This window comes from Coregonus clupeaformis, chromosome 37 (assembly GCF_020615455.1).
Source record: "Coregonus clupeaformis isolate EN_2021a chromosome 37, ASM2061545v1, whole genome shotgun sequence".
In the NCBI taxonomy this organism is placed as follows: Eukaryota; Metazoa; Chordata; class Actinopteri; order Salmoniformes; family Salmonidae; genus Coregonus; species Coregonus clupeaformis.
Window position 1 is genome coordinate 19,715,963 of NC_059228.1, and position 27,547 is coordinate 19,743,509.

At 43.7% G+C, this 27,547-nt stretch overlaps 1 protein-coding gene across 2 annotated transcripts in view; it reads left to right on the top strand.

The window, feature by feature from the left end:
• The window catches only part of LOC121553317 (pro-neuregulin-3, membrane-bound isoform-like), a 433,314-nt gene that overhangs the window by 347,372 nt on the left and 58,395 nt on the right, over positions 1 to 27,547 (top strand). For both annotated transcript variants that reach the window (XM_041866342.2, XM_041866343.2), the window contains exon 3: positions 634 to 707. In XM_041866342.2, coding sequence (XP_041722276.1) covers positions 634 to 707 — 74 coding nt within the window. The remainder of the gene's footprint in view (positions 1 to 633; positions 708 to 27,547) is intronic.

Genomic DNA, 27,547 nt, shown 5'->3' on the forward strand with positions numbered 1-27,547 from the left:
TAATTAATCGAGTTTTACTGAGTCATGGTGTGGGTACATTTTCCAGCAAATCTCATACGTATCAATGCATGGGTTTAATGCATGACCATGTGTGAAAAAGCAGGTCCGCCTAATGATTGAAAATTAAGCTAAAACCCCAAGACAAAAGAAGCTCTGAGGCTTTGGAGGAAAGTTTGAGCTTTGATACAGTATGTCAAACCTAGGCCTGGTGTAAGCCTCTTAGCATTATATGCAGTTTCTGTGCTCTGTGTGGACAGGTCACATATGAATGCTGTGTGTGCTTCAGCTGTTGGTCCTGAGGACATGGTTCTATAGCCTGGCACAGGGATTAGGGCTGAGAGCTTCTGAGAAGTCAAAGAGCAAGAGGGAGAGAGAGAAAGAGGGAGAGAGTGAGCAAATAGAGAAGGAAGAGATGGATTCCATGTATATTTCCTTTTTGATGCTCCTGGACACAGAAAAAAATTGAGTTGAGCTTGAACAATAATTGTATCATGAAACAGCATATTTTATTGCCAGCCATGTACCATAGCCTCTAACCACTCTTCACTTTTTTTTGCACACATTTCTAAATGTTCTAACCCTGCTTCACCCCAAGTTCCCAATGTGTTGACTGAAATGTATTTTTATTCACAGGTGTAGAGAAGGCTACCAGGGTATACGCTGTGACCAGTTCCTGCCCAAGACGGACTCCATCTTATCTGATCCAAGTAAGAACCTTGCCTTAATCATCTCATTAGAACTAAACTCAAGCTCCAGAAATAGTGACTTTCATTGCGGTCCATTTTCTCTGTGGTTGCAGGTTTACGTTTATATTAGAGGTTTAGAGTGATTTCAGATTGGCTAAACATGAACATTACAGGGCATTGTCTGTTCTCAATTATCAAGAGAGCACAGTCTGTGCTATACTCTACAGACATTATGCTCACTTATAAACTGTCTGGTTCGAGCCCTGAATGCTGATTGGCTAACCGTGATACCACGGGTATGACAAAACATTTATTTTTACTGCTCTAATTACATTGGTAACCAGTTTGTAATAGCAATAAGGCACCTTGGGGGTTTGTGGTATGTGGCCAATATACCACGGCTAAGGGCTGTGTCCAGGCACTCCGCGATGCATCGTGCCTGAGAACAACCCTTAGCCGTGGTATATTGGCCATATACCACACCCCCTTGTGCCTTATTGCTTAAGCATGCCATGATTAGGAAAAAAAAACATAGGAAAAAAACAATCTCATTGCCAGTTTCTGAAGAAAGCAATCTGTCTCTAACTGTGGATGGTCTCTCTATTCATCACACCTAAACTCCCCCTATAGAACATAACAGTTAGGCTAGTGCAATCCTATTAAAGCATATATTTCCAGCTTTTATGATAAAGTGATAAAATGCCCTCTGTAAGCTCCACCCTCACCATTGAGTCAACCAATTACATAATTTCTGCCTTCGGGGCAGAGCTGACTCCAGAACAAGATTAATGAGGAAAAGCGCTAACCTGCAAAACAGAGAAGCAGAGGAAAAGGGTCCTTGAAAAATCTGAAATGTCTTCTTAATAGCTGTCTATCTCCTTTCCTTAGTGTGTGCACAGTGCGTGGGTGTGTGTACTGTACAGTGAGACTCCTCCACTAACCTCAGTGATACAGCTTAGTAGCCTCAGTACCCACATGAAAAAATACTACAGTTTACTATAAAATACTACAGTACATACTATAGAATTCTGTACTAAACTGTAGTATACTGTAGAATACTATACTACACACTGTAGTATACATTGATCATGTGGGAGGCTGACAGTCTAGTGGTTAAGAGCGTTGGGCCAGTAACAAAGAGGTTGCTGGTTCAAATCCCGAGCTACCTAGGTTGAGCAAGGCACTTATTGCTCCTGTAAGTCGCTCTGAATAAGTGTGTCTGCTAAATGACAAAAAAATGTCATGTGTAGTACTTACTATAGAATGTTGTAGTATACTATAGTAAACACTACAGTATACTACAGACCGCAAAGACAATATAGTAAATACTACAGTGATCGCTGCAAAAAACACTACAGTAATTACTATATTATAAACTACAGTATTTAATTTGCATTTACCCTGCCCATTACCATCCCCCATATCCCAATTTGTGCCACCCATAAGTGAGAAACCTACATGCCAAGTATAGACCATATATTGTGTTCCCAAACGCTTATTAAAAAGAGCAGAAGCTCTGAACTGTCTGTTCAGACCTCAGTCCTACCTACAGGTTATGGAACATTTGCTCTTTGAGTATTTTGTCCAGTAGGTTTCCTCAAGGACAAAGCCCCCACTGCTATCTCAATGATAATAAAACAAAAACACTATAGTAAATACTACAGTAATGTCTGCAAAAACACTACAGTAAACACTACAGTATAGTTCAGTCCGCAAAAACATTACAGTATAGTACGGTCTGCAAAAACACTACATTCATTACTATAGTATACTGTATATAACCGTTTTTTATTATTATTTAAAGATAGACTCAGTGAGATGAAGTTGCCAGGAGCACTATCACAGATATAGGGCACTTTTGAGTGGTAAGCTAAAGCAACCGATTTATTGATGTTTTATTTAACCTTTATTTTGACATGGAGTCAGTGCTGAGACCAAGGTCTCTTTACCAAATGAGCCCTGTATAGCACCACAATACACATTAAAATACAATAAACACTTTAAACTACACATTCATATACACAATACAATACACGTTATTATACACAACAATACACAAAAAGCAAAACACAATCATTAAAAACATTATTCAGTAAAAATATCCCCTATCAACAATCTGAAATGCCCTAGAGGCACCAATTCCTCCAATTTTAAAGTGTATTGTAGATCATTCCACTAGTAAGGTGCAAGGAAATTAAAGGCTGATTTACCTAACTCTCTAGACACGAAAGGAGTCTCCAGAGTTAACCAACCCTGTGCACGGGTTTGATAACTTGTCATTTTAAATGTTAACAGTGATGTTATGTAAGTCGGAAGTTTGTAGAGCAGGGCTTTGTAAACAAAAAGAGCGTGACTTCAAAGAGGACCAGCCAACCTTTTGGTAAAGAATACAGTGATGAGTAATAAAACTGTCTCCTGTGATAAAACGAAGGCCACTATGAAAAACAACATCCAAGGGTTTAGGAGTAGAGGCAGCTGCACTTTGATAAATAGTATCACCATAATCAAGAACTGGTAGAAAGGTTGACTGCACAATCTGCTTCCTGCTGACTAGAGAGACACAAGAGCTGTGTTTCTTAACAAGCTCAGTAATAAATCACTGTCAATCCAAATACCGAGGTATTTGTATGCAGGGACTCGTTCGATTAAAGAACCATCCGATGAGCAAAGATGTAATCCATCTGAGACAATCTTACGAGAACTTGAAAACAACATGCATTTAGTTTTGCCCGTATTAACCCCTAACAACTGGGCAATGGTCACTAATGTCTTGGGCAAAGACACCAGTAGAAACATTTTTCTCTGGTGTATTCAATAAAATAAGATCAATCAGAGTAGACTTGTAGACTAAAGTCGAGGAGTGAAGTCGGAGGAGGTGCATCTGTGACAGCCGAAAGTCAGACACTTATGGGTTTTTACTGCATATACGTCATCTTGCTGAATCTAACCTATGACCTGACCCATCACCTTGTGCATTACTGCCTCACAGTGGCAGGAAATGACATCCCAAAAACACAAAAACTATAACAACACATAAATGGCTCCTAGCCTCGAACGCATAGGCTACTTTCTGTCATTAACACTAAAATTGAAACTAAATATTATAGAAATGAAATTGAAATAAAAACTAAATAAAAACGAGTAAAGTGGTTCTGAAAACTAACTGAACCTAAACTGAATATCAAATTATAATCGTGAAGCTAATAGAAATAAAAACTAATATAATAACACAAAACTATAATAACTGACTAAATATGTTGGATTTCTGCCTTGTTTTGGGGGAAGATGACAAAAAAGCATCAAAACCCACCAGGTCCCAATGCACGGCCATTTGAAGTGTCTGGCTACAGGGATTTTAATTGAGTTCAACCCAGGAAACTCCATGGGTATCATTTCCTTAAAAGTCATTTGATATATCATGTCCTTTTCCGTATTGATCCGGGAGTCGAGGGTGGGCCATCTGCCATCTCTGTGAACTTTGTCATTGTGAGATGAAACGTGAGGGACAGATTGTGCCGAGTAGAGAGCTCTACCATTATCTCACCATCCTCTCCATTACATCCCCTTCCAAATGGCTCTTTCATCACTTTAATAGCTTTAGCCACAGATTCCTCTTGAATCGCTGTGTAACTTTTATTCCTCACAGTTTTTAACACAGAGGTTAAATAATAATGTCATCATCTGCCGAGGAGTGTTTTCAATTAATTTTATCTTGTTTTGCTTTTGGGCCTACATTAGCATTTTGGGGTGACAGAAGGGGTGAATGAAACGTACAGCGGCAATCAGCAGTTCAAAAAATAACAAAGCGAACTCCCCACCCGTTTTGGTAAAAAGCTGAGTGATTTTTTAAAACATTTTAGTCATTTTAGCAGACGCTCTTATCCAGAGCGACTTACAGTTAGTGAGTGCATACATTTTTCATATTGGCCCCCCGTGGGAAACGAACCCACAACCCTGGCATGATGGGGCTGAAGAAATATAACCACTCTCAAATTCATAGACTGAGCTATGGATGCAAGGACTGGCCATCCATGATATCAACATTGTAGTTTTAACCATGTTTTGAGGCATGTAGTGTTTGTTTGCATTGTTTACAAACATTGGAGTAAAACAAGCTTATACAGTGGCTTGCGAAAGTAGTTACCCCCCTTGGCATTTTTCCTATTTTGTTGAATACAACCTGGTATCATTTGATTTACACAACATGCCTACCACTTTGAAGATGTAAAATATTTTTCATTGTGAAACAAACAAGAAATAAAACAAAAAAACTGAAAACTTGAGCGTGCATAACTATTCACCCCCCTAAAGTCAACATTTTGTAGAGCCACCTTTTGCAGCAATTACAGCTGCAAGTCTCTTGGGGTATGTCTCTATAAGCTTGGCACATTTAGCCAATGGGATTTTTGCCCATTCTTCAAGGCAAAACTGCTCCAGCTCCTTCAAGTTGGATGGGTTCCGCTGGTGTACAGCAATCTTTAAGTCATACCACAGATTCTCAATTGGATTGAGGTCTGGGCTTTGACTAGGCCATTCCAAGACATTTAAATGTTTCCCCTTAAACCACTTGAGTGTTGCTTTAGCAGTATGCTTAGGGTCATTGTCCTGCTGGAAGGTGAACCTCCGTCCCAGTCTCAAATCTCTGGAAGACTGAAACAGGTTTCCCTCAAGAATTTCCCTGTATTTAGCACCATCCATCATTCCTTCAATTCTGACCAGTTTCCCAGTCCCTGCTGATGAAAAACATTTACATTTACGTTTACGTCATTTAGCAGATGCTCTTATCCAGAGTGACTTACAAATTGGTGCATTCAACTTATGATAGCCAGTGGGACAACCACTTTATTTATTATTATGGGGGGGTGGGAGGGGGGGTAGAAGGATTACTTTTATCATCCCCACAGCATGATGCTGCCACCACCATGCTTCACTGTGGGGATGGTGTTCTCGGGGTGAAGAGAGGTGTTGGGTTTGCGCCAGACATAGCGTTTTCCTTGATGGGCAAAAAGCTCAATTTTAGTCTCATCTGACCAGAGTACCTTCCATATATTTGGGAAGTCTCCCACATGCCTTTTGGCGAACACCAAATGTGTTTTCTTTTCTTTTCCTTTCTTTAAGCAATGGCTTTTTTCTGGCCACTCTTCCGTAAAGCCCAGCTCTGTGGCGTGTACGGCTTAAAGTGGTCCTATGGACAGATACTCCAATCTCCGCTGTGGAGCTTTGCAGCTCCTTCAGGGTTATCTTTGGTCTCTTTGTTGCCTCTCTGATTAATGCCCTCCTTGCCTGGTCCATAAGTTTTGGTGGGCGGCCCTCTCTTGGCAGGCTTGTTGTGGTGCCATATTCTTTCAATTTTTTAATAATGGATTTAATGGTGCTCTGTGGGATGTTAAAAGTTTCAGATATTCTTTTAGAACCCAACCCTGATATGTACTTCTCTACAACTTTGTCCCTGACCTGTTTGGAGAGCTCCTTGGTCTTCATGGTGCCGCTTGCTTGGTGGTGCCCCTTGCTTAGTGGTGTTGCAGACTCTGGGGCCTTTCAGAACAGGTGTATATATACTGAGAGCATGTGACAGATCATGTGACACTTAGATTGCACACAGGTGGACTTTATTAAACTAATTATGTGACTTCTGAAGGTAATTGGTTGCACCAGATCTTATTTAGGGGCTTCATAGCAAAGGGGGTGAATACATTTGCACGCACCACTTTTCCGTTATTTTTTTATTCTGTGTATGTCCATTACATGAAATCCAAATAAAAATCCATTTAAATTACAGGTTGTAATGCAACAAAATAGGAAAAACGCCAAGAGGGATGAATACTTTTGCAAGGCACTGTATTTTGGGTTCTGATGGGGTACGACAGTTGAACTATGCTCATGAGGCATTTCTAAGTTATATTCTTCAATAGTCAATGGGTACATAACATTAATTTATAAGTCCAAAAATGGATGTAGCAACTGCAGATTGCCACTTTAAAGCAAAAAAGATTAGTTTGAGACCTGTGACAGATTCACAACAGAGTTGTCAACAGAGTTGTCATTAGAGAGAGAATGTAAGTTATTGCCCAAATTAAACCGACAATCCTTGCTGTAGCCTGCAAAAGTCCAAATTCATTCAGCCAACAGCAGAGGGTGTATTATTATTGTCGACCATGGCAAGTGGACCCAGCAGTTGAAGCAGTTCTATTATTAACCCCTATTCTCTTTTTCCCAACTAAAAATGAATTGGGCTTCCACTGACCCAACAGCCCCCTACTGCTCCAAACTGTCCCAGCCTCTCCTTCTCCTCCTCCCTTTCCTCCACAAACTGTCCCCCCAGATCATCTAATACTAAATACAGGGCCTCAGTTGAGCTCAGAGTTTGCCAGCAGTGCAGTTCACTGGCACACCAGGCTGATCCTGCCAAGGCCTTTGGCTCACCAAGGCTGTCATGAGTGCCACAGTGAGAGAGGTGGAACCTTTCAAAACCAGACACCCCTGGTTTGGACATTCATTATCCTCAAAGGTTCCACTGAGACTGTGGTCATGACTTAATCTCTCCATCAAAGCAGGACAAAATCCAGATTTATAAGAGGATAGGAGCATCTGTCTCCTTCTGGAACTAGCCTGTTGGGATCCTTAGATAACTTTGCACCTGCCAGGACAAATCTTACTACAACTCCAAGGAGCCTTTTACTGATTAGACACCGTATCTGCTTCAGGAATATGGCTTCAAACTGCTGATAGTTTTACTCTACTACTGTAGATCTGGGTAGTCTCATGTGATGTGGCTAAGGAGTGATGATCTCAGTAAGGGAACAGAATAGATATGCTTTAACATACTGTATAAATGTTTTGTTTGTGAAATGAATAACTCGCTGCTTGGCACATTCTATTTGTAGGAACATTCACAGTATAATGTGTCATGCAGGAGCCAAGGTAAAACCAAATGTATTCTGTTTGTATAGGGAATGTTATCACCCTCCGTCTCTCTCTCCTTCCATGTTAAACACCCTTCCTTTCATCTCCAGCACTCCTCTTGGCCCCTTACTTTTTTTTTTTTTTTTTTTACTAATGACCTACCAGTAGTATTGAGTAAAGCCTGTGTGTCTATGTACACTGATTACTAAATATTATACACGTCAAATACTTAGAAAAAAGGATTCCAAAACGGTTCTGCCTGGAACCAAAAGGGGTTCTTCAAAGGGTTCACCTATGGGGACAGCCAAACAACCCTTTTTTTGGTTCTAGATAGCACCTTTTTTCTAAGAGTGTACCACAGCAAGTGAAATCACAACAACACTTAACAAAGAGCTGCAGTCAGTTCTAGAATGGGTGACAAGTAATAAGCTAGTCCTAAATATTGTATTTCAAAAACTAAATGCATGGTATTTGGGACAAATCCTTCGCTAAACCCCAAACCTCATCTATATTTTGTAATAAATGATGTGGCAATTCAACAAGTTGAGGAGACTAAACTGCTTGGTGTAACCCTAGATTGTAAACTGACATGGTCAAAACATATTGACGCAATGGTAGCTAAATTGTGGAGAGGTCTGGGTGTGATAAAGCGCTGCTCTGATTTCATGACATCACAATCAACTAAGCAAGGCCTACAGACCTTAGTTTTATCACACCTGGACTACTGCCCAGTTATATTGTCAAGTGTCACAAAGAAGAACATAGTCAAATTACAGTTGGCCCAGAACAGAGCAGCATGGCTGGCCCTTAGATGTACACAGAGGGCCAATATCAATAACATGCATGTCAATCTCTCCTGGCTCACATTTCCATGTTTGTAAGCGGTATTGACATGTTGAAAGCACTGAACTGTCTGTTCAAACAACTAACACACAGCTCAGACACCCATACCCCCCACATGACATGCCACCAAGGGTCTCTTCACAGTCCCTAAGTCCAGAAAAGACTCTGGGAAATGTGCAGTACTACATAGAGCCATGACTACATGGAACTCTCTTCCACATCAAGTAACTCAAGCGAGCAGTAAAATCTGATTTTTTAAAACCAATAAAACAACACCTCACGGCACAACACGGACTGTGAAGAGACACAAACACACACACATACGCACACACACTCTAACACACACACTCTACACACACATTGTAATATTGTGGTATTGTGGTATTGTGGATTTTATATTGGACATTTGTAATAAGAGAGTAATAATGTAATAATGTATTGTATGATGTATTGTTTTTATTTAGAATGTAGGCTGTTGTTTTGTTTTGTTTTGATGTAATTGTTTTAATGCTGCTTGGAACCCAGGAAGAGTAGCTGCTGCCTTAATGGGGATCCTAATAAATACTAAATACTCTGCTCCCATTGTTTTGGATACAGAATGACATATTCAGCCTGGTAAATTGCTGAGGCAAACTCAAGGCTGGGCTGTTGAGACACACTCATTTGCATTGCTCTAACATGCTGACCAGACCGGGCATCCACGTGTGCCATCGCACATTGATTTTGTCCCCCCACACCAGATGCGATCGGGACACGCAGGTTGAAATATCAAAACAAACTCTGAACCAACTATATTAACTTCGGGACAGGTCGAAAACCATGAAACATGTATGGCAATTTAGCTAGCTAGCTTGCTGTTGCTAGTTAATTTGTCTTGGGATATAAACATTGTGATTTTACCTGAAATGCACAAGGCCCTCTACTCCGACAATTAATCAACAGATAAAAGGGTAAACCGAGTAAGTTTCTAGTAATCTCTCCTCCTTCAGGGTTCTTCTTCTTTTTGGACTTTATATTGCGGTTGGCAACCAACTTTAAGGTGCATTACCACCACCAACTGAACTGGAGTGTGGACCTCCGTTCATCTTTCGATTACCCACGTGGGTATATGCTCCTAAAAACCAATGAGGAGATGGGAGAGGGGGGACTTGCAGCGCGTCAAGTGTCACAAATAGAACCAAGTTCTATTTTAGCGCCTGGCTACGCAGACGCTCGTTGACGCTCGCGAGCAGTGTGGGTGCAATGATTGAATAACATGTATGTGTACATTTATTTTACAAAGCTCGCGCACGCGTCAGCCTGTAATGTAGACTCAGCACGGCTGGATAATCAAATCAAATCAAATTGTATTTGTCACATGCGCCGAATGCAACAGGTGTAGATCTTACTGTGAAATGCTTACTTACAAGTCCTTAACCAACAATGCAGTTTTAAAAAAGTAATCAAGAAAAATTTGCTAAATAAGCTAAAGGAAAAATAGTAAAACTATAAAATAACACTAACGAGGCTACAAACAAGAGGTATTGATACGGAGTCAATGTTCAGGGGTACGGGTTAGTTGAGGTAATTGATGTAATATGTACATGTAGGTAGGGGTAAAGTGACTATGAATAGATAATAAACAGAGAGTAGCAGCAGCGTATGTGAAGGTATGTGTGTGTGTGTGTGTGTGTGTGCGTGCGTGCGTGTGTGTGTGTGTGGCGTGAATATGCTTGTGTGTGTGTGTTGGAGTGTCAGTGTAGTATGTGTGAGTGTGTGGTTAGAATCCAGTGAGTGTGCGTAGAGTCTGTGCAAGAGAGTCAATGCAAAAAAATTCTGCAGTCTTATGGCTTGGGGGTAGAAGCGGTTAAGGAGCCTTTTGGTCCCAGACTTGGCGCTCCTGGTACCTCTTGCCGTAGCAGTAGCAGAGAGAACAGTCTATGACTTGGGTGGCTGGAGTTTTTGACAATTTTTTGGGCCTTCTTCTGACATCGCCTGGTATAGAGGTCCTGGATGGCAGGAAGCTTGGCCCTAGTGATGAACTGTAGATACTATCAATATGTATCAGACCTCATATAGACGATCCTCATCCACAGATTGAATTTCAATTCAATTTAATTCTGCCCTGGTCCGGCATAGTGGGGAAACGTATTATCTGTATCTTTATGAGATCTGATGTAATGCACTGCAGCATTGTATGCACTACAGGATATACATTTATAGCAGGGTTGGTGTCAATTCCATTTAAATTCCAGTCAATTCAGGAAGTACACTACAATTCCAATTCAATGCATTGTGCCAACTGTAAAGTTAGGTGGAGGAGGAATAATGGTCTAGGGCTGTTTTTCATGGTTCGGGCTAGGCCCCTTAGTTCCAGTGAAGGGAAATCTTAACGCTACAGCATACAATTACATTCTAGACGATTCTGTGCTTCCAGCTCTGTGGCAACAGTTTGGGAAGGCCCTTTCCTGTTTCAGCATGACAATGCCCCCGTTCACAAAGCGATTTGCATACAGAAATGGTTTGTCGAGATCGGTGTGGAAGAATTTGACTGGCCTGCACAAAGCCCTGACCTCAACTTCATCAAACACCTTTGGGATGAATTGGAACGCCGACTGCGAGCCAGGCCTAATCGCCCAACATCAGTTTTCGACCTCACTAATGCTCTGGTGGCTGAATGGAAGCAAGTCCCCGTAGCAATGTTCCAACATCTAGTGGAAAGCCTTCGCAGAAGAGTGGAGGTTGTTAATACAGCAAAGGGGTGACCAACTCCATATTAATGCCCATGGTTTTGGAATGAGATGTTCAACAAGCAGGTGTTCACATACTTTTGGTCATGTAGTGCATCATTAACGAGGTTTAATAAGCTTTAACAAGTTACACCGTTTTGCTCTCGTAGCTGTTAGCTAGCCTATCAGTCTCAGTCCAGATGTTAACATTATTTCTGTACAATGAACATATGTATTTGTAGTTTTTTAACTAAACTATGAACAATGTAGTCAGTCAGGTCCTACAACAGACCACTTCAGATTAACCTGTCAGGAGTCAGTAACAGGTGAATGCCACATGTTACGTTGTGACGCTGTGCCGTTTCATATCAAACACATGTTCTAAACAGAACAGGGCTCTGTCGGCAGCAGAACTATTCTATCCCCTTTCATTCCTCCTCACTGAAACAGAGCGAGAGACCCGCATTTCTGCAGACTCCTTTAAGCACAGCCTTGCCTCTCCCACGCAGGAGTGAAAAGTGTGAAGGCTGATCTCTGGAGACATCACCATGCTGCATTCAAATAGTCAGGAAGGGAAAGAGGGGCTTTAGCAGCACTCAGCATCATCCCGCTCTGTCACAACATCAGGAAGTCTAACTACTGTACAGTGTGTGTGAACTCTGCAGGAGCCGAGGTGGGCGTTTAGTTTAGTGGAAGAAAGTCGCCTAGCAACCTTCACTGTTGTATTCCTCCATTCCTACTATTATGTACTCCAACCTTTTCTGATAAACAAGCACCTGAGATACGTTCTGCTTGTATGTAACCCTGTCACTATACATTAGCAGCGAGTACATTTGAGAAAATTGTAAAGTGTGAGGACAGATCCCGTAATGAAAGGCCATTGAAATTCAACAGATTACAAAGCAAAACTCCCAGTAATTGCTGTCACAATTAAAAGGTGTATTGATGAATGGGAGGCCTGTGGCGAACAATGGTGAGCTGCAGTATTAATAATATACAACAAAGGTGGACAAAGGCTGTACAAAGGAATAAGCCATCAGAAAATATAATTTCATCTGTACAGTAATCCTTCAAGTCAATCACATTAAAATATTACATAAAAAATTATGCAACACATTCATTTTTGTGTAGTGTACAGTGTTGGATCAGTTTTAGGATGCCTGAGGATGCAAAAGCAGGGTATAGTTAATCACATGAATCATTCCTCAGGAGATTCTTTCCACCAGAGTGGACAAAGTGTTAGATAATAGCTTAGTGTCCCCTCATGAGGTTTCTGTGCTCCGATAACCAAATCCATTATACCTGTATAGAATCAGAATTTTTAAAAGCAGACAAAAACAAAGCCTCTATTGTCCTACAAATCACATTCCTCCCACAGTGGGTGAACTTGGTGGCAAATGTAGAATTATGGATGCAATAGGCTTAATGGATTGTGATTGCTGAAGCCAATTTACCTTCTCTGTGTGGGAAAAGAATAACACAGGCGCAAAAGGAAATTCATATTTATTGCGGCAATTCATCTGGCATGGCCCTGTGCGATTCCGCTTGTTCACACTTGTAAAATATTTATACAAGCCCATGGTAATGGTTTTGGATGGGCCATTTACAGTGAGATATGGATCTTGTCAGCTGGACTGTAATGAAGAATATGGGAGTTCTATGCCGATTATCCTAGTGCATTGTAACGGCTTGCTGCATGCAGATTGTGCTCTCCCTGGCGATGGGCCATTAAAGCTGGGATGAGTGAGGATGGGGGGTTGTTCCCTCCTTCCCTCTCACTCTCTGTTGGAGGAGGACTAACCAGTGGAAGAATATTGTAGCCAATCTGCTCTGTGTTCTGATGCTTAATGTCTTGAAATCCATCAGTCACTTTCTCAGGACACAGTAATACAGTCTTTGGTATTTGGTATTTTATTAGTCGTAGTAGTTGATGTTTAGGATAATACATGGGTTAGCTAAACATTTAGCCTGCACTTATTTTTTCTAAGAGTGTGATTCAAAGAATCTGAAAGTTCAAAGCTGTTGTAGCATACACAAAGCAAATGCCATGCACTGAGAAAGCTACACTATGGAGATCCAGGGAACTCAGTCAGCTGACCAGGGCCAGCAAATCACAGGCTCTTCCTGCTGGGGGTAACACTATGGAGATCCACTGCTGTCAATCTGATAAAAGTGGAACTCAAGGCATACACATGTGTAATCAGTAGGGCGCTGTAATGATGTTGTGCTGTGTTATAGCTGTCCTCCTCTTTTATCCACTGTTGTGTGTGACAGCCACAGCAGTCAGAACCTGCAAAGTAATAATGACAGGCTGCCAGGTCGACAGGTGGAAGGAAACAGTGATAATTGTCTGGCTCTGTGATTTGCATGGCTGGGATATGTGAATGGGTGCTAGAGAAAGGCTTCATTTTAGATCGAAATGGCCTTTTATTGCTTTCAACTATACATGTACAAGTTGACATTGGATTTAGTACCATTGTTCATTTCTTATAGAGTATTGGGCTGAGATTATTATTAGAGTGTACCGTTGCAGGTAAAGGTGGCAGACCAGGAAAGAGCAGCATAGCAAGTTATTTAATAGCAATATTCATTCTATTTAAATTAAACAATTTACAGTAGCAATAGTCTGCAATCATTTGCTATTGCAGTCCTTAGGGGGAACATGGCTGTCCAAATTAGTTATTTTGGTAATGGAAGGCTGGACTATTCAACTTTTAAAAAGCCTCAGGGACTTCAGTTATGTAGACTGCCAGTGGCAAGAGGAAAGCAGAACAATTCCAGGCCTCTGTGTTTGTCCAGAGTTGCCCCACACAGCTCTGTGGTAATGATTGTAGTCAGAAGTGTTTCTCTATACACCTCTGCTGCTCCAAGGCAACTCTCAGCCTTTGTGGCCCAATAGCTTCAGGAAGAAGCAGGCTGCTCCCACAGGCTGCATTGTGGGAGTGGAAGTAAGAGTTTAGAGTGAAAGAGAATCAGTGGATAATAGGAGTCAGCTGTTTGGCATTGAAACAAGGGAGGCTAGAGCGGAAGGTTGAGTTACGTCCTTTTGGTGCTCATGGATAGAGTTTGTGAGCACTATGAATTTCTGATTACATTTCAACCTACTTATGTTATTCCGTTTTTTTCCCCCTTCTGAAACACCAGCCTTCGCCTATTTCACTTCTTGAAACAGAAAACAGGAAAATACACAAATACAGGAAAATACACAAAATAACACTACCTGAGCTATAGTCTCTGCTCACCTACACTATATGCCATTAACAGCTGTCATTTACCACCACCACCACCCAATCTGACCAGGATAATTTAGTTTCAGTTACAGATCGTCATACCCATTTCTGTCCTCGTACAGTAGCTGAGACTGAGCATGTATCCTCAAACCAACCTGAAGTTAGCAGGTCTCTATGCCAGGCCTCTCCTCCAAGCCTCTCTCTCTCTATTTTACCTGAGGCTAAACCCGGCATTCTCCACAGCATTCTCCTCCACCCCCTCAGACCGTTCCTCTCAGACCAACTGGTGTCTAACTGAATTAAGGGAAGCTCCTTTTATAGTCCATCTGGACTCCCTCCAGGTCCCGCTGCCCTGCAGGCGCAGGCACACAGTCTCACAGGCTTGGCGGGCAGTCACCTCCCCAACTCACCATTCCATCACCCTCCCTCCCTCTCACCCTGCACGGGGCCACTGGAGCGACCAGCCTGTCTGTCATTATCACTCTCACATGGGCCAAACTGATCCACTTGGACAAGAGAAGATGTGAGGAGGTGACTCTGGGGCTGCATTCCAATTTTAAAAAAGGTGTCCCCTCCCTTCTGTCCTTGTTCACTCCCGTTTATGGATTTCAAATGACTGTGTAGGTTCTAGCCTACCAAATTACCTTCATATAACTTCCACCCATATGTTTTCACCTATCAAAAGCTGTCAGATCGTTAAAATTGAACTTTACGCCTCGTGCAGCTCCCATCATGTAGAAGTTATGGTTGCCAATGAAAATAGAATTCACGCAATCCCTTTTTGTCACTTTACACTCACTGAGAGAGACGATATTTGTTAAATGTCGCAAGTCAGTTTGCTGGAAGCAAACACCATCGTTTAATTTAAGGATGCTCTCAGTCTATTGGGAGTACTGTAAACAAGACTCATTCCAAATAGCAAGTGTCATTGCTCAGTGAATTTGAAGCAAGTCGAACAAGTCCCTAGAGAGTTATCTGAAAACCATGCACACAGTAAAAAAATAAAAGAAATGGGACATGATTTTCACACCTAATTGTATGCCTTCCAAATTGCTCAAGTGCTTCAAACGGTCTTCAAGCGGTCTTCAAATGGTCTTCAAACGGTCTTCAAAGGGAGACTAGCATCAGTCAAGGGTCATCATAAGATAATTTCTTATCTCCACATTAATGGAGAAGACAGTCGTTGACCGTAGGTGTCTGACTGTTGAGTCACATGTACTGTTGTGTGTCGGTGTTACTAATGTGTTTTGCTGACCCTCTGGTGCATGACACAAGACCTATGGGGTTGTTTGGGTGTGCAGGGGTGGAAGAGGTTGTCTGTTAAATAATGAATCTGATGATGATTGACTCCTGCTTCAAGGCTCTGTGAGAATGAGTCACAAGTCCTGGTGAAAGAGGAGCTGAAGAGCTCCTGCTCTTCCATTTATAGGAAGAAAAGTAATATTTAGCTTGACTTGACTTTGAAAAAAGTATGGCGGGAGTAAGATGTGAGGTGAAAAGGTGCGTTCCACCATGTTTAGGATGTGAAGTCTGCCACTCAGACATCTTGGAGCTTGTGTAGCAGATGGGGATCTATGAAACTCACTCCTCACCCTAAAGTGTCTCCACTTGCGCTGCAAATTAGCAAACTTTTCGATGGTGCATCTGGGTGAGATACGTGTGTTTGCGAGGCAGAGGTCCCTGGTTTGTGCATCGGTATGAGCCGAATCAGGAGGAAGCGGTACTCGCTAAGCAAGCAGCGTGATGTTGTTTACACTTAGACATTTTGAGTTAGTGATGGCATTACCTTTAATGTTTTGAGCAGGTGGATAGGGAGGCTGATGAGTGGGTGTAAAAACGTACATTGTGTGTTAACCATTTGAAAATATTAAGTTAATCTTTGACTTACAGAAGTGGTGGCAGCAAAACATTGTCACAGTCCAGCTGTGCCCACAGAACAAGGGCAGAACGATTATGGAGATTTTCCAGTCTTACTCACAGGAAGGAAGGGAGGGAGGGAGGGAGAGAGAGAGAGAGAGAGAGAGAGAGAGAGAGAGAGAGAGAGAGAGAGAGAGAGAGAGAGAGAGAGAGAGAGAGAGAGAGAGAGAGAGAGAGAGAGAGAGAGAGAGAGAGAGAGAGAGAGAGAGAGAGAGAGAGAGAGAGAGAGAGAGAGAGAGAGAGAGAGAGAGAGAGAGAGAGAGAGAGAGAGAGAGAGAGAGAGAGAGAGAGAGAGAGAGAGAGAGAGAGAGAGAGAGAGAGAGAGAGAGAGAGAGAGAGAGAGAGAGAGAGAGAGAGAGAGAGAGAGAGAGAGAGAGAGAGAGAGAGAGAGAGAGAGAGAGAGAGGATTATCTTGTGGTAACTTCCACAAAGCTGTGAACGATCTGAGAGACAAGGCAAGAAGGGCCTTCTACGCCATCAAAAGGAACATAAAATTCGACATACCAATTAGGATCTGGCTAAAAATACTTGAATCAGATATAGAACCCATTGCCTTTTATGGTTGTGAGGTCTGGGGTCTACTCACCAACCAATAATTCACAAAATGGGACATCAAATTGAGACTCTATATGCAGATATAATATAAAATATCCTCTGTGTACAACAGAGGTGGTCCTCTGTAGCTCAATTGGTAGAGCATGGCGCTTGTAACGCCAGGGTAGTGGGTTCAATCCCTGGGACCACCCAAACGTAAAAATGTATGCACGCATGACTGTAAGTCGCATTGGATAAAAATGTCTGCTAAATGGCATATTATTATTATTATTACAACGTAAAACACCAAATAATGCATGCAGAGCAGAATTAGGCCGATACTCGCTAATGATCAAAATCCAGAAAAGAGCCATTAAATTCTACAACCACCTAAAAGGAAGCGATTCCCAAACCTTCCATAACAAAGCCATCACCTAGAGAGAGATGAACCTGGAGAAGAGTCCCCTAAGCAAGCTGGTCCTAGGGCTCTGTTCACAAACACAAACAGAGCCCCAGGACAGCAACGCAGGTAGACCCAACCAAATCATGAGGAAACGAAAAGATAATTACTTGACACATTGGAAGGAATTAACAAAAAAACAGAGCAAACTAGAATGCTATTTAGCCCTAAACAGAGAGTTTATTATCTATATCACTTGCTTTGGCAATGTAAACATGTGTTTCCCATGCCAATAAAGCCCTTTGAATTGAATTGAATTGAACATTGAGAGAGAGAAAGAGAGAAAGAGAGAGTGAGAGAGAGAGAGAGAGAGAGAGAGAGAGAGAGAGAGAGAGAGAGAGAGAGAGAGAGAGAGAGAGAGAGAGAGAAGAATTAAAGGAGAGGAGACTGCAGGCCCTAATTAAGGGCATTCTCTTAGGGGATGTTATACCTTATACTTATCACTAGTCGGATTTGATCTCTCAGATAAAGTAAGAGCAGCGGTGAACATTACATCACCCCTCTACGTTCAAATTAGAGACCAACTCTGGCAGCTACAGTCTTGTCCTTGTCAGTGAGGCATCCGGATTACCCCAGTTCACTGCCCACCCATCTGAGCCAACAGGAAGGAACAACCCTATTAGCCCTAAATTGATAAACACAAGTGTGTTAGGCAGTATTAACAACCGATAATAGTTGTTATTTTGGGCAGGGGGTGATCCATGCTGTGAGTCAGGGTGGCAGAGATCTGTTCTGGCTGAGCGAGGCCTCCAGCCAGGAGGACGATAACGAGCTTTTACAGCCCTGTAGAGGATTTAAAGAGCTTTATGAGGTTCTAACAAGCAAGATAGGGCCATGTTTGGCCTAAAACATTCATGAGGAAAAAATTGGTTTTACTGGATATGACATTACTGTATTTAATTTAATTTCAGTATTCATGTTTTTATTTGGAGAAACGGAGCAAGGTTGTAAAAGGCCCTCTAAAAAGCCATTTGTCATAAATATCAGGTTGTACGTTGAGCTCAGGACACAAGTATTTGGAGTTGGATTGGAGCCAAGGGAAGTGTGCTTTCTGGAGACATCCATCACGTTTTTCCATTACTGCACCCAGGGGCGTACTGGGACAAGAATTCAGCACGAGTCTTGGTGGTTCACTCCCCCCTCCACCGGCAGGCTACCAGCCATACACACACACCACATCCCCGCACTTCGCACTTAGACACTGCTGACACACAACATTGGCATTACAGTACAGCGTTTCTCAACCATTTCTGTACCAGTGACTGGTGAGACGTAGTCCTCCTCCTCTTTTTTAACCAGCTTATGTTTAAAACAAATACAATATGTAAAAACACCACTGGAGATACAACTCACCTCTATAACTGTGCCTCTGCTCTAGCCATTTGGTTAGACACCCTTTTGTGCTGTCTATCTGTCTCAGCATCTTTTATGCTGTCACTCTGTGCATCTTCTTGTTCTGTCTGCCTGCCTGTCTGCTTAAGCCTTATACTTTATAAAACCCACGTTAACGACTTAGGCTAAATTAGTGCCTGTCATATGTGTTCCCTGCCTGAATCAACACCTACCGTAAGTGTTAATTATTACAGGGCTCCAGACTAACATTTTCCCCTGGTGTCACTGTTGCCACTAACTTATTTCTTTCCGGACCCAAATCATGAGTAATCATCTTATAAAGTAATTCATAGTGCTTTATTAAGAAGTGCAATAAATAGACTCAAAAAATAAGTTGTTTCATCAAGCATGTCCAAACAGGAATGCATGATTCAAGATATTTTTATGTGCAACCTATTCCATTGATTGTCATGAATTTTGGGTTGACAATTAGACTACAGTGCCTAATTTATCAACAAAAAATAAATGGAAATATCACATTTATGTAAGTATTCAGACCATTTACTCAGTACTTTGTTGAAGCACCTTTGACAGCGATCTTCTTGAGTATGATGCTACAAGCTTGGCACACCTGTATTTGGGGAGTTTCTCCCATTCTTCTCTGCAGATCCTCTCAAGCTCTGTCAGGTTGGATGGGGAGCGTCGCTGCACAGCTATTTTCAGGTCTCTCCAGAGATGTTCGATCAGGTTCAAGTCCGGGCTCTGGCTGGGCCACTCAAGGACATTCAGAGACTTGTCCCGAAGCCACTCCTGCGTTGTCTTGGCTGTATGCTTAGGGTCATTGTCCTGTTGGAAGGTGAACCTTCGCCCCAGTCTGAGGTCCTGAGTGCTCTGGAGCAGGTTTTCATCAAGGAGCTCTCTGTACTTTGCTCCGTTCATCTTTCCCTCCCAGTCTCCCAGTTCCTGCCGCTGAAAAACATCCCCACAGCATGATGCTGCCACCACCATGCTTCACCGTAGGGATGGTGCCAGGTTTCCTCCAGATGTGACGCTTGGCATTCAGGCCAAATAATTAAATATTGGTTTCATCAGACCAGAAAATCTTGTTTCTCATGGTCTGAGAGTCTTTAGGTACCTTTTGGAAAACTCCAAGCGGGCTGTCATGTGCCTTTTACTGAGGAGTGGCTTCCGTCTGGCCACTCTACCATAAAGGCCTGATTGGTGGAGTGCTGCAGAGATGATTGTCCTTCTGGAAGGTTCTCCCATCTCCACAGAGGAACTCTAGAGCTCTGTCAGAGTGACCATCGGGTTCTTGGTCACCTCCCTGACAAAGGTCCTTCTCCCCCACTTGCTCAGTTTGGCCGGGTGGCCAGCTCTAGGAAGAGTCTTGGTGGTTCCAAACTTCTTCCATTTAAGAATGATGGAGGCCACTGTGTTCTTGAGGACCTTCAATGCTGCAGAAATGTTTCGGTACCCTTCCCCAGATCTGTGCCTCGACACAATCCTGTCTTGGAGGTCTATGGACAATTCCTTCGACCTCATGGCCTGATTTTTGCTCTGACATGCACTGTCAACTGTGGGACCTTATATAAACAGGTGTGTGCCTTTCCAAATCATGTCCAATCAATTGAATTTAACACGGGTAGACTCCAATCAAGTTGTAGAAACATCTCAAGGATGATCAATGGAAACAGGATGTACCTGAGCTCAATTCCGAGTCTCATAGCAAAGGGTCTGAATACTTATGTAAATAAAATATTTCTGTTTTTTATTTTTTAGAAATTAGCAAACATTTCTAAAAACATATATATGTTTTTCATTATGGGGTATTGTGTGTAGATTGATTAGTATTTTTATTTATTTAATCCATTTTAGAATAAGGCTGTAATGTAACAAAATTTGGAAAAAGTCAAGGGGTCTGAATACTTTCCGAATGCTATATTTTACTGTCATATGATTTTATTTCTTCAATATTTACATACATAGACCTATATCTTTATGTGCACTAATATCATAGGCTAATTACTTTGGGGTTCAATACCTGAGAAAGTTGAAACTCAAAACACATTGCAAATTCTGCTAGTAGCCATGTATTCATCCAACAGTAAATGTAATGTCCTAAAAAAACGTTGCAGTTGAAGGATTCTACCCATGAGAATTATAGGCCTACAGTATGCCCTAGCAATGTCTGGTGCACATTTCACGAGTGTGCCGCTCCATATCGCAAAGCCTTATGAAATATCTGCTATTGAGTTGAATATTGAGAGTTGAGATATAAACATTATGCCTACAGAATGCGGAGACCCTCCTCTCTTCGACAGGGACAAAGGGACGAAGCTTCCAAAGCTGTGTTTTTCCTGCAATTGCATTTTGAAATGTAATACGATCAGAATGCAGCAGGCCCCAGTGAATCAGGCACAGGGGCAGACACTTTCAGTACAGGAATCATGAGTATAATGCACTTTACTGTTTGACCAAATCATGTTTTTATCTGCCCAAATAATAGGACGTTTTGAGTGAGAGGACATTGTAGAATGTGTTCTTTGTACGTTTATAGGCACCGTTTCCATTTTTAATGATCCATGATCTTGGCTGTCTAATGACAGAGTTGGAGCAGGTCTTTTTGCTGATGCAACGTTTGACTTTGAATATGAGTTTGTGTAACCTCAGCTCATCAGAAAACCGGGCTGGCCCATCTTGATAGGGGGGCCAGCCGTTGCCCACTCATCAGCCAAAGGCTCATTATAGATTAGTATATCCGAAAATTTGAGCAAAAATAATAATAATCTTAACAAGCCCATGGGCGCCAGCAATGTCAACTTCATCAATTATTTTAAATATTTAAAAATATATATTTTGTGTGTGTCAATTTCAACCAGCCCATCCAATTTAAAATATGGTCCAGCCCATCTGGCATTTGCCAGAATTGCCAGATGGCCAATCTGCCCCTGACTACACCTTTGCAGACACAGAGTCACAGGGATCAGCACACTACTGTGTGTGTGTGTGTGTGTGTGTGTGTGTGTGTGTCTATGCATGCGTGTGTGTGTTGCTTTATTGCTGCTAGGGCTGTATGATTTACTCTGAATCCACTGGCAGACCCCCCAAATTTACAGCCCTTTATGTGACATTTGTGGGTACAGATACAAAGTGTAGAGTATAGGCTTAATAAGGTCAGTCAGTACATCTTACTTACTCCAGAGGAAGACAGGACCTCCTTCCCTACCAGCTTCACTATACTCCCTTCAAGGGCAACCAAGGTCAGGTGTATTGTATTATTACTGGTAAATATTACTACCCACCTTACAGTACATGTAGTTGTGGTTATAATGGTGGTATGGTAGTGATACAGTGCATTTACAGCGCTCTGAATTGCAGAAGAAGCAGATTGGTAAAGTAGGTGTCACGATCGCTGAAGGAAGTGGACCAATGCGCAGCGCGATAAGTGAACATACTTTAATTTATTTAACTTAAACACAGAACACAAACACATAGAAACTACACACCCTGGCTCAACATAACAGAGTCCCAGAGCCAGGGCGTGACAGTACCCCCCCCCCCAAAGGCGCGGACTGCGACCGTGCCAAACATAAACCGAACAGGGGAGGGCCGGGTGGGCATTCCTCCTCGGAGGCGCATCCGGCTTCGGGCGTAACCACCACCCTCTAATAACCCCCCCGTAGTGCCCCTGGTCTGGTCTGGCCCCGCTGGCTGGAGCTGGACTGGACATCGGTGGAGCGGATTGCTTAGGCTCCGGTGTGGAGCAGCTGACCGGTCCCTGACCAGGCACCGGTGAAACGGGCACGGGCTGTGCCGGACTGACGACGCGCACCACAGGCTTGGTGCGGGGAGCAGGAATGGGCCGGACCGGGCTGACGACGCGCACCATTGGCCTGGTGCGGGGAGCAGGGACGGGCCGAACCAGGCTGACGAAGCGCACCACTGGCTTGGTGCGGGGAGCAGGAACATGCCGGACCGGGCTGACGACGCGCACCCCTGGCTTGGTGCAGGGAGCAGGAACGGGCCGGACCGGGCTGACGATGCGCACCACAGGCTTGGTGCGGGGAGCAGGAATGGGCCGGGCCGGACCGGGCTGACGACGCGCACCCCTGGCTTAGTGCGGGGAGCAGGAACGGGCCGGACCGGACTGACGATGCGCACCATAGGCTTGGTGCGGGGAGCAGGACAAGGCCGGATCGGGCTGGCGACGCGCACCATAGGCTTGGTGCGGGGAGCAGGAACAGGCCGGGCCGGGCTGGCGACGCGCACCGTAGGCTTGGTGCGAGGGGCAGGAACAGGCCGGGCCAGGCTGGCGACGCGCACCATAGGCTTGGTGCGGGGAGCAGGAACAGGCCGGGCCGGGCTGGCGACGCGCACCCTAGGCTTGGTGCGGGGAGCAGGAACAGGCCGGGCCGGCGACGCGCACCATTGGCTTGGTGCGGGGAGCAGGAACAGGCCGGGCCGGGCTGGCGACGCGCACCATTGGCTTGCTGCGGGGAGCAGGAACAGGCCGGGCCGGGCTGGCGACGCGCACCGTAGGCTTGGTGCGAGGGGCAGGAACAGGCCGGGCCGGGCTGGCGACGCGCACCGTAGGCTTGGTGCGAGGGACAGGAACAGGCCGGACCGTACTGGGAACACACACCACTGGCCTTACACGGGGATCCGGAACGGGCCGGACCGGACTGGCAACACACCTCAGTACCTCTCGCCGTGCCTCTACATCTTCCTTCCCTCTTCTCACCAATGGCTCCCGTAACCCGGTGGCCTTCTCTCCTCGTCCACGAACTCGCCCCTTATCTGCCTCCAGCAGCCCCGTCGTCCATGCCATGTGCCCCCCCCTAAAAATTTATTGGGGGTGCCTCTCGCCGGTCCGACGACGGCCCGGTTGGCGCCGCTGCTCCTCTCTCCGGCGCGCCTCCACCGTCTCCTCCCACGGACGGCGATCCATCCCGGCCTGGAGTCCAGGACCCCTGTCCAGGACCCCTGCCCGTCCAATATCTGCTCCCACGTCCAGGCTGTCTGTTCCTGGGCACGCTGCTTGGTTCTGTATTGGTGGGATCTTCTGTCACGATCGCTGAAGGAAGTGGACCAATGCGCAGCGCGATAAGTGAACATACTTTAATTATTTTTCACCACACGAACAAAACAACAAAACGATACGTGAAGTCCTTTGTTTACAGACACAAACCATACACGGAACAAGATCCCACAATACACTACTGCCAAACGGCTGCCTAAGTATGGTTCCCAATCAGAGACAACAAGCAACAGCTGATTCACGTTGCCTCTGATTGAGAACCACCCCGGCCAACATAGCTACACATGAACTAGAACTTAAACACAGAACACAAACACATAGAAACTACACACCCTTGCTCAACATAACAGAGTCCCAGAGCCAGGGCGTGACAGTAGGAGGCTGATTAATTCAGACTTTTGATTACACCAACTACAAATGTGATTGGGTGGGTATTCATGGAAACAAGTCAAGACGATGGGAAAGAAATGCCTCTAGCTGAGTATTGAGAATAGAAAGCACATACACTGCCATTAACTTACCACTTCAAACAAGTACAGTAACACATAGCGGCAATCGAGCTGTGCCGGTGGGATTGACACTTGGTGTGTGTATGTGGTAGCAGAGGCTCAGTGCATGGTTGTAGCTGGGGGCAGATCCCCTTTGACACCGGTCTCAGTGGGCTTAATATACTCCTGCTCCTCTCCTCAGCCAGTCACAAAGCAGCACAGATTTCAAAATGCCGACCTCTCTGTAGCCTTATCTGCTGCAGCTGAAAGAGACTGCAAAAGTGATGGAGACTACATGGGATTGGGATTCTGTAGCAAAGGAGCTCACTGAACTCAAAAGTGCTGGGTCAGCTCCACTGTTTATTCCCACTCCACTGTTTAGTACACTCTGAGAGACAGTGCTACTATACCTCTAGTCCAACCTGGAATCAGGGGTAGACGTATCATAGTAAAGGGAAGCAGGCTTTACATTTACTATGTTACGTCTAGTCTATGAGACCAGGCTGCCTAGCCTCATGGAGAACCAGGCTTGAGGCGTGACAACAACGTGATTTTGGAGGTATGGCTACGCGAGACTACTATACCTCCTATGCTACTGGGCCCCTCTTTTCAAATTCTATATTTGTACAGTGCTTTCTCAGGACCTCAGCAGCAAAGAAATGTAATGTGAGAGATTAAACAACAAAAAAGACGATTGAATGCGTCCGTCCACAACCCATTCAGACAAATTAGTATTCTGATTCCCTCTACCAATAGTCTGTCATAGGAAATAGGCCTGCACAAAATCTATTGTCAGTGAACAATCAATACAATGTTAATCAACCAAATGTATTTTATAAAGCCCTTTTTACATCAGCAATTGTCACAAAGTGCTATACAGATAACCAGCCTAAAACCCCAAAGAGCAAGCAATGCAGATGCAGAAGCACAGTGGCTAGGAAATTTTTTGGTAATGAAGCACTTGATCTACTTCCTAGAGTCAGAAGAACTCATGGATACCATTTTTATGTATCTGCATCCAGTATGAAGGAAGTTAGAGGTATTTTTGCGAGCCAATGCTAACCAGTGTTAGCGCAATGACTGGAAGTCTAAGGTATCTACTAAACAGTTACCATAGACTTCCAGTCATTGGGCTAATGCAAGTTAGCAATTGCAATTACGCTAACACCTTCCTTCAAACTGCACACAGAGACATAAAAATAGTGTCCACAAGTTCATCTGACTCTGGGGAAGTAGATAAAGGGTTTCATTGCCAAAATCCTGAAGTATCCCTTTAAACTAAATCAAAAGTGATGGAAAAATGCTGGGGCAAATGCCAGCTCGCCACATGTTTTTCACAGCTTCAACACATGTATATAATTGTCTGCCTAACCTAGCCCTCTTTGCACTGGCGTACCACACCCCCCCCACACAGCAAGGCGGGGGGGCCCACTCCCCCCTCTCCATATAGCATATGAACACGTCATAAACCATGGCAAAAATGTTTAGAATTACAGGAAGTAAAACTGCTACATTTTCTCTCAGCCTCATGGCAAAATGTGGAGAACAGCATGACATCAGTTATAAAACTGAAATTGTTCTCTCTCTGCCCAATGTCAATATGTGTAGAATTGTAGGAAATTAGCTTTAAAACAGAAACATTTTAGCTCAGCCTCATGGCAAAATGTGTAATAGCATGAGATTAGCTGTGAAACTGCAGATTTTTCTCCTGACTCACTCACATCCTTTAACACTGGATCCTATAACCATTAACCTGAGGGGGAATGCGGCTGTTACACTGGGAAACTAAGATGATTAGGGACGCCATTTTGTTAGTTATCAAATGGATGAATGGATGGATGAGAGATTCGGAAGAGAGTGTGTTTGTGGAGGGTGGTTGTGGCTCTCAGGGTCATATAGACTTCACCTTGAAACTCACTAGCAACTAACTCTAGACTCACAGTACTTTGAATTGCCTACATGCCTGGGCCAAAATGTGACTGAAGTTTCAAAGGATGTGGACACACTGTACAGTACATTGGGCTCAAAGCCTGGGTTAGTGTTTGACTTATTTATGAACTGGGGAACGGGCGTCAGAGAGTCTCTCGCAGGACAAGGTGTGTGCAGGCTCTCAGGTGGACCTGGTTCCCATAGCAACCCCTCCAGACACAGCAGAGAAAGAGAGGGAGACAGAGGGCTGAATCCAAGGACATGCTAGCCTCCAGGCATCACAACACTGAAGGACGGCTAGTCTTAACGGCCAGCACAATGGCTGCCTGTCCATGGAGACAGAAACAGTGACAGAGGGAGAGAATGGATGTGCGTGTGTGAAAGAGAAAGAGTCAAAGCCAGTGTGTATCTTTTATCTTGTCTATCCATCTTTAATCTCAGAAGATAATTTTTTACTATACTGTACCTCAGAGAGGCATATCATAAACTAATGTATTACCCCAGATCACGTATCAATTCAAGTCCCTTCAGCTCATACGAGGTGGCCATCTGTCAAGACATTGATTTTTGCACAAAAAGAAATGAGAACACTTAAATTGGAAATAAAGAATGTCATATTCTGTTTTATTTCCAAAGCCATATACCAGTACCATTTGTATTCTGAAACTCTGAACATGATGCAATCCCTCAGCACGTTGAGACATTGTGTCAGACAAAAGAAGAGAGTCAGGGCTGGAGTTTCCCTTGCTTATTGCACCACTATAAACTTAGAAAAACAGTTTGACTGAAAAATGTATTGACCTCTCAAAGGTAAAACACAACTTCCCAGGCACTCTTTGAATATGGAGAAAAGAGGGGGGGAGGGGGCAAATCCAAAAGTTATAAAAGAAGCAGAATCCATATCTATAGTTGACGATGACAGGTTATGCTTGCCTGACGACTAAAACAGAATTATTTCGCTGCTCTATGTTCTCTACACACTTCTGAGACTGCCATCATTGAAGTCGTTTGTGGTGATGTCAAAATGAGGGGTGTTATACAAAACAAAGCATCAGCGATTGGATCATCTCTAACCAATCAGAGTATCAAAGCCAATGACACATTTTTAAAACGCTACTTTACCCACGTGTGTTCTGTCTCTGGCCCAACCCATCAGTTTCTGGGACCAGTCAGATGGTCTAGAATGGATTTGAGGTACTCAGATCCAGACTCATTGCGGAGAACAAACTAACGTCCGTGGGCGTGGCCGGAGCAAGGAGTTTGGGTAGCCAGGCAAGGGTTATGCCTCACCTAAGATCTAAACCAGTGTAGTTGTGGCAGTAGCAGTTCACTTCTCTCACCAACGGCAACTGAGGGTCAACTTCCGGAATGATCAAGTACAGTTGTTGAAATAGCCATGGAGTCTCATCTATCAGTACAGGGCAGCACAGTAATTCACAGGTACCTACCGTATGTAGTCTAAGAGATGGTATTTTTGTT